Source organism: Cebus imitator, unplaced genomic scaffold, assembly GCF_001604975.1.
Source record: "Cebus imitator isolate Cc_AM_T3 unplaced genomic scaffold, Cebus_imitator-1.0 Scaffold280, whole genome shotgun sequence".
Taxonomy (NCBI): domain Eukaryota; kingdom Metazoa; phylum Chordata; class Mammalia; order Primates; family Cebidae; genus Cebus; species Cebus imitator.
The window spans coordinates 1,185,755-1,193,586 of NW_016107595.1; the positions used below are offsets into that span (position 1 = coordinate 1,185,755).

The 7,832-nt window shown below is 58.0% G+C and overlaps 1 protein-coding gene across 12 annotated transcripts in view; it reads left to right on the forward strand.

The window, feature by feature from the left end:
* Positions 1-7,832, forward strand: part of MYO9B (myosin IXB) — a 132,452-nt gene that overhangs the window by 120,375 nt on the left and 4,245 nt on the right. For 10 of the 12 annotated variants that reach the window (XM_037728757.1, XM_037728747.1, XM_037728753.1 and 7 more), the window contains 12 exons: positions 1,150-1,248; positions 1,354-1,527; positions 2,229-2,270; positions 2,538-2,649; positions 3,434-3,507; positions 4,030-4,222; positions 4,318-4,446; positions 4,749-4,854; positions 5,181-5,312; positions 6,452-6,575; positions 7,179-7,226; positions 7,554-7,687. In XM_037728757.1, coding sequence (XP_037584685.1) covers positions 1,150-1,248; positions 1,354-1,527; positions 2,229-2,270; positions 2,538-2,649; positions 3,434-3,507; positions 4,030-4,222; positions 4,318-4,446; positions 4,749-4,854; positions 5,181-5,312; positions 6,452-6,575; positions 7,179-7,226; positions 7,554-7,687 — 1,367 coding nt within the window. The remainder of the gene's footprint in view (positions 1-1,149; positions 1,249-1,353; positions 1,528-2,228; positions 2,271-2,537; positions 2,650-3,433; positions 3,508-4,029; positions 4,223-4,317; positions 4,447-4,748; positions 4,855-5,180; positions 5,313-6,451; positions 6,576-7,178; positions 7,227-7,553; positions 7,688-7,832) is intronic. The other 2 variants (XM_037728748.1, XM_037728751.1) reach the window with 2 other exon arrangements.

Here is a 7,832-nt window from a genome sequence, read left to right on the forward strand (position 1 = left end):
GTGTGGTGGCACGCACCTGTAGTCTCAGCTACTCGGGAGGTTCAGGCAGGAGAATCGCTTGAACCCAGGAGGCAGAGGTTGCAGTGAACTGCGATGGCGCTACTTCATTCCAGCCTGGGTGATAGAGAAGCACTCCATCTCAAACAAAAATTTAAAAAATAAAAAGAATACAAAGTTCAGGTTCAGGCCGGGGACAGTGGTTTATGCCTGTCATCTCAGCACCCTGGGAGGCCAAGGTGGGAGAATCAGTTTGGCCCAGAAGTTCAAAACCAGCCTGGGCAACAGAGAGACCCCATCTCTACAAAAGGTTTAAAAATTCACTGGTGTGATGGTGCACACCTATAGTCCCAGCTCCTGGGGAGGCTGACGCAGGAGGATCACTTGAGCCCAGGTCAAGGAACCATGAGCCATGAACGCACCACTGCACTCCAGCCCGGGTGACAGAACAAGACCCTGGCTCAAAAAAATAATAAGGCACATGGTGTCAAAGCAAAGATGGATGAAGCACAGTGTGCAAGAGAAATGGAGGCGAACAGGCTGTGGCTGCCCTCAGGAGGGTTATACTCCATGGGGGTGGGGGGTGGGCAATCTTGCAACAGACAGAGCTCCATTTGGGAGCTGCACATGGGGCCGATGGGGACACAGAAGGATCAGGAAACCCTCCTAGGAGTAGAGGCATCTTGAAATGACCAGGCCATTCAAGGCCTCCGCGTCCTAGGGTATGGTTGGGTACTGAACCCCTGTGTGGGGCAGCGGAAAGGACCTGAACTGACCTGTAGCTCTCATCTAGGGGGCATTCTGTCCTCCAGGGAACACTGGCAATGTCTGGGGACATTTGGGGTTATTCACCACCTGGGGGGAGGGTGCTGTTGGCATCTGCTGGGCAGAGGCCAGGGATGCTGCTTAACCCGCTGTGGTGCACAGGGCAGACCCCACTGTGGAGAATAGTCCTGTCCTCAATGTCAGTAGCTTTAACTCTGGGTTGAAACGATGAGACATCAGGCTTGGCCAGAGGAGCTGGATTTTATCCCAAGAGCCAAGGGGATGACTTAGAGAGAACAGAAGTGAAGAAGTGACCCCTGGGAACCTCCTCGGGCACGCAGGTTCCCAGGCCTGAGGCACGCAGGGTCAGCTGCTCTCTCCTTCCAGATAAATGACCTCCGTTCCCAGAAGACGCCCATCGAGAGCTTGTTCATCGAGGCCACCGAGAAGTTCAGGAGCAATATCAAAACCATGTACTCCGTCCCGGTACGTGGTGGCCCGGCCCTCAGCTTTTCCGATGCCCTCCCCCGACCTGTCATTTCTGTCCGCCCCTCGCCCAGGCCCTCAGGGTGACGCCTGGCATTCCCACAGAATGGGAAAATCCACGTGGGCTACAAGGATCTGATGGAGAACTACCAGATCGTCGTCAGCAACCTGGCCACCGAGCGGGGTGAGAAGGACACCAACCTGGTCCTCAACCTCTTCCAGTCGCTGCTAGATGAATTCACCCGTGGCTACACCAAGAATGACTTCGAGACAGTGAAGGTGGGCAGCCCAAGCATGCCACGCCCACCTGTGGCATGCCACGCCCACCATGGCATGCTATTATCGCTTTGCCATGCCCACCTGACTGGCCACACCCACCCATGCCTCCCCATGATCTTATGCCACACCCACCTATGACTAGCCACGCCCATCCATGCTTCTCCATGATCTTGTGCCCTGCCTATGACATGCCACGCCCACCATGCCATGCCATTATCACTTTGCCATGCCCACCTGACTGGCCACACTCACCCATGCCTCCCCATGATCTTATGCCACACTCACCTATGACATGCCACACCCACCCATGCACTGCCCACACCACACCCACTTGTGCCATGCCATGATCAGATACCCCATGCCCACCTATGACATGCCACACCTATGACATACAACATGCTACACTGACCCGTGCCTTGCCATGAGCACATGCCACACCCACCTATACCATGTCACGCCCATTTGCGCCATCCCTACCTCCTGGTGGGGAGCCCTGCACCCTCCCCACCCCCCCCGACACACAGGGACTCATTTCTGGGTCTGGGGTGTCTGAATTGGGGGGCGATAGGGACAATGATGCCACACCAGGCAAGGAAAGGCTAAAGGTACCCAGACGCCTGGGTATGGGGTGCCAGGGGTGGGTTGGGGCTCATCCCAGGGCCTCTTCTCCCCCCTGTTGACCTCCTCCTTGTCCGTCACAGCAGAGCAAAGCTCAGAAGAAGAAGCGGAAGCAGGAGCGCGCTGTGAGTAGGCTGCACATGGGTGAGAGCTAAGCAGGCGAGCGTTGGCGGGAGCATGCACGTGGGTGTCAGTGTCAGCGTGTACATGGGCCGATGTGCACGTGGATGTGTGTGTGTATACGTGCAAGTGGGTTTTCTCCCCCAGTACACAAGCAGCTGTAGTCTTGAATAGCAGACCCACCCCTGAGATCCCGTGGACCATCATCCACCAGTGGCCAGGGAGGGCTGCTTTCCCCTTCCCCCGCTCAGCACCTTCCTCTGGCCTCACAGGTCCAGGAGCACAACGGGCACGTGTTCGCCAGCTATCAGGTGAGCATCCCACAGTCGTGCGAGCAGTGCCTCTCCTACATCTGGCTCATGGACAAGGCCCTGCTTTGCAGCGGTGAGTAGCTCCCCCAGGCCCCAAACCCCTCCACGTCCCCCACCACCCCTCACTGCTCAAGAGGTCTTCAGGCCCGGGCCCAGTTGCTCATACCTGTAATCCCAGCACTTTGGGAGGCCGAGGTGGGCAGGTCAGTTGAGGTCAGGAGATTGAGACCATCCTGGCCAACATGGTGAAACCCCATCTCTACTAAAAATATAAAAATTAGCTGGGCATGGTGGCAGGCACCTGTAATCCCAGCTACTCAAGAGGCTGAGGCAGGAGAATCACTTGAACCTGGGAGGTGGAGGTTGCAGTGAGCCCCAAGATTGCACCACAGCACTCCAGCGTAGGCAACAGTGAGACTTTGTCTCAAAAATAAAAAAAAAAAAGGAAATCAAAAAGAAGGCAGTCCGGGCCGGGCGTGGTGACTCATGCCTGTAATCCCAGCACTTTGGGAGGCCAAGGCAGGCAGATCACCTGAGGTTGGGAGTTCGAGACCAGCCTGACCAACATGGAGAAACCCTGTCTCTACTGAAAATATAAAATTAGCTGGGGGTGGTTGCGCATGCCTGTAATCCCAGCTACTTGGTAGGCTAAGGCAGGAGAATTGCTTGAACCCGGGAGATGGAGGTTGTGGTGAGCCAAGATCATGCCATTGCACTCTAGCCTCAGTGACAAGAGCGAAACTCCGTCTCAAAAATAAATAAGAAGGCAGTCTGCGGTCCCCAGCCAGCTGGGTGGGCGGCTCCAGGAACCTGGGGTCCCCAGCACCCTCTGTGACTCCCACCCTGTGACCTCCTAGTGTGTAAAATGACCTGCCACAAGAAGTGCGTGCACAAGATTCAGAGCCACTGCTCCTACACCTACGGGAGGAAGGTGAGTGCGTGAGGCCTGGAACTTTCTAGAATGACACTCCACTCAGGGCCAGGTGCACAGGGAGGTGGTGCTTGGTGTGAGGGCCAAGCGAGGCATTGGGCAGCCAGCAGGGGGCGGCTGTGGTCTCTGGTTCTGCAGAACACTCCCTTGTCCCTGATTCTATCCAAACCCCTTGAAGTCCCCAGGCAGGGCCCAGATTTGTGCCTGTGTCTCAGCTCCCCCAGCCCTGCTTATCCTTGCTCCTGAGACAGCCCTGAGCCACGCAGAAGGAGGCCCCTCAACTCTGTGCATAAGGACAGTGGGGTCCTGAGTGCTGGGGGTGCAGCAAGAGTCAGGCTGCCACACTGGCCTCAGCTGATCTCTGCAGCCCCATATCCCTGACAGCCATGCAAAAGGGGACAGGGAGGGACAGAACATACACAGGAAGCCCCGAGGGCCTGGTGTGGGACCAGGAGGGAGGGACCCCCAGAGATGGCCGGAGAGGAAGACAACCAGCCCCAGACCTGACCCCCGGCACCGCAGGGCGAGTCGGGCGCTGAGCCGGGCCACTTCGGCGTGTGCGTGGACAGCCTGACCAGTGACAAGGCCTCAGTGCCCATCGTGCTGGAGAAGCTCCTGGAACACGTGGAGATGCATGGCCTGTACACTGAGGGCCTCTACCGCAAGTCGGGCGCCGCCAACCGCACTCGGGAGCTCAGGCAGGCGCTGCAAACAGGTGGGCGCTGCGGGCAGGTGGGCGCAGTGCCAGGCCCCTGGTTCAGCCATCCCACCAGCATGCCACTCACCAGTCCCACCCCGCCCACCTCCCAGACCCTGCAGCAGTCAAGCTGGAGAACTTCCCCATCCACGCCATCACGGGGGTGCTGAAGCAGTGGCTGCGCGAGCTGCCGGAGCCCCTCATGACCTTCGCACAGTACGGCGACTTCCTCCGAGCCGTCGGTGAGCCCCACGGTGGTGCGGGCGGCAGCAGGCAGCCCCGGTCAGGGTGCAGCACTCACTGTGGCCAGCCAGGGAGGCGGGACCACCTGGTTCACAAGCTGAGAAACGGAAGCCAGAAGCAGTCAGCCCAGCCAATGCAGGTCCCCAGTGTGGGGTGGGGCCGAGACACCACCATAGCCATCCATTCTTGCCTGGGCACCACACGGTGGGTGGCACCCATGCATCTCAGGTCGTGTGGGTGGGGACCACAGGCACCTTGGGGACCCTTGGGAGCCGACGCCCTCAAACCCCATCCCCGACAGAGCTGCCGGAGAAGCAGGAGCAGCTGGCTGCCATCTACGCTGTCCTGGAGCACCTTCCACAAGCCAATCACAACTCCCTGGAGAGACTCATCTTCCACCTTGTCAAGCAAGTGCCTCCCACCTGCCCTCTGTGGGGCTGGTGTCCGCATTGGGAACCCCCAAGGCAGCATGTCCCAGTAGGACCCGGGCTGGCATTCTGTGGTGGTTTCGAGAACCACTGCCGGGGTTCTGGGAGAGGGCCATGCCCACTGGGCTGCTGGGCCGCCCGGGTCCCTTGAGTCACCTCTCTGTGCTTCAGAAGCATTTCCCAGTGCTGGGCTGCGGCACCGCTGTCCCGATAGCCACCCCAGGGCTCAGAAGTTCAGTCTCAGGGCTCCCTGGGCCCTCCCTCCCTCAGCCACAGCCGCCCCCTAACTGCCAGTGGCTGTGCAGGGTGGCCCTGCTGGAGGAAGTCAACCGCATGTCGCCCGGGGCGCTGGCCATCATCTTCGCACCCTGCCTCCTGCGCTGCCCCGACAGCTCCGACCCGCTGACCAGCATGAAGGATGTCCTCAAGATCACCACGTGAGTGCCCGCCCCGCCCCAGAGGCAAGCTCAGGGCAGCCCCGCCGGGGACCCCACGACAGCTCCATCTAGCGCTGTGTACAGAAATGTGTCAGAAAAGTCCAGAGCCAAGTGCAGCGGATCACACCTGTAGTCCCAGCTATTTTGGGACTAAGGCAAGAGGATCACTTGAGGCCAGGAGTTTGAGACCAGCCTGGGCGACGTAGTGAGACCCTGTCTCTACAGAAGATTTAAAAATTAGCCCGGGCACAGTGGCTCATGCCAGTAATCCCAGCAATTTGGGAGGCTGAGGTGGGTGGATCACTTGAGGTTAAGAGTTCGAGCCTGGCCAACATGGTGAAACCCTGTCTCTATTAAAAATACAAAAATTAGGCCGAGTGCAGTGGCTCATGCCTATAATCCCAACACTTTGGGAGGCCGAGGTGGGCAGATCACCTGAGGTCAGGAGTTCCAACACCAGCCTGACCAACATGGAGTAACTCCATCTCTACTAAAAATACAAAAAATTAGCCAGGCCTGGTGGCACATGCCTGTAATCCCAGCTACTCGGGAGGCTGAGGCAGGAGAATCGCTTGAACCCGGGAGGCAGAGGTCACAATGAGCCAAGATCGTGCCATGGCACTCCAGCTTGGGCAACAAGAATGAAACTCCATCTAAAAAAAAAAAAAAATTAGCCAGGCATGGTGGCACGTGCCTATAATGTCAGTTCCCTGGGAGGCAGAGGCTGCAGTAAGCTGAGATCGTGCCAGTGCACTCCAGCCTCGGTGACAAAGTGAGACTCCAGCTAAAAAAAAAAATTAAAGTAAGTATATATATGGATATGTGTGTGTGTGTGTGTGTGTGTGTGTGTGTGTGTGTGTGTGTGTGTGTGTGTATTATCCAAATGTGGTGACAGGCATCTGTAATCTCAACTACTCAGGAGGCTGAGGCAGGAGAATTGCTTGAACCCAGGGGGCGGAGGTTGCATTGAGCTTAGAGAGGTAGAGTGAGCTGCCGAAGGTCACACAGCCGTGTCCCAGGCACTGCTTGGTCTCTGGGCTTCAGCCACTGCCCCCCAGGTACCAGCTAGCACCTCCCTGGATGTCAAACGTCCTCAGAGACGTAACTGAGTCACTTCTTCCCGTGGGCCTTCTCTGCAGGTGCGTGGAAATGCTGATCAAGGAGCAGATGAGGAAATACAAGGTGAAGATGGAAGAGATCAGCCAACTGGAGGCTGCAGAGAGTATCGCCTTCCGCAGGCTGTCGCTTCTTCGACAAAATGCTGTGAGTATCGGTGATCGAGGGGGCGGGGCCTCGTTTGGTGAGCGGGGTCTCTGCTGCTGAGCTGGGCTTTGTTGCTGGGAAGGCTGGTGGGCGGGGTCTTGGTGGGAGGGGCCTTGGGTGGGCAGGACCTCCCATGCGGAGGGTGGGACTGGGCAGTGGGTGTGGTCTGGGGCCTCCTTTCCCAGTTCCCCGCCTACTCCCGCCACACGGTTTGCCACAAGCAGCCTGGCCGGGGCCACCTGGCCATGCAGGCCGGGACAGACCTCCTGCCTTGAACAAAGACCATGGTCTTCGCTCAGCCTCATTCCAATCGTGTCCCTCTAGATGGGGCAGGTAGCGGGGCCGGTTGGCCACTTGCTGGTGGTTCAGGTCATTAGTCCAGCCTTGTCCCTTCTGACCTGGGCCCTCCCCACAGGGAAATGTTCTCATAGCAGAAGAATCAGGCCCACAGTGCAGGGGTACGTTAGTGGAGAGCAGGTTCTGGGCTCCTGTGGGAACCAGGGACTCCCCTCCCATCTTGGTGCGGGTCGTTGGATGTGTCCCCAGCTCATGCCTATGTCTGTCTCGGCCCATGTGGTCACCCTGTGTTCATCTCTCTCCCAGCCATGGCCTCTCAAACTGGGGTTTTCATCTCCCTATGAGGGAGTCCTGGTATGTACGCGTGCGGGGGGCCCACGGTGCATGTCTCCCGGTGCAGTGCATGCTGGGGTTCCCTGGGGCCCTGGACTCCTCGTAGGATAGACGGAGCCTGTCCTAACCTTCCAGAAGTGCATGCTAGGGACATCCCTTGCCTGCTGACCTTCTGCGCTGAGGATGACTAATCGGTCACATGACCTATCCCGTGGGATTCCTAGAGAAGTCTCACTAAGAGCCCAGCACGTGCACATCAGAACTAACCTCCTGCAATCTGCGCTCACCTCCAGCACTAACTTTGCCCACCCGGAAGTGTCAGTTAGACCCCCTGCTTCTTTGTTTCAGAACAAGAGTCCCAAGGCCCGGGAGAACCAGGGGGAGGAGCTGGAGGTGCTGCTGGAGGAGGAGGCGGCTGGTGGCGATGAGGACCGGGAGAAGGAGATTCTCATTGAACGCATCCAGTCCATCAAGGAGGAGAAGCAAGTGGCCCTGTCCCCTTCCCTCAATCCTCCATGTTTAGGGCAAGCTGGAGAGCAGGTGCCGTCCCTAGTGGTCCACTTGGCCTCGCTAGGTTTGGTCCTGTCATCCCTAACACTGGGCAAGCATACTTTTTTTTTTTTTTTT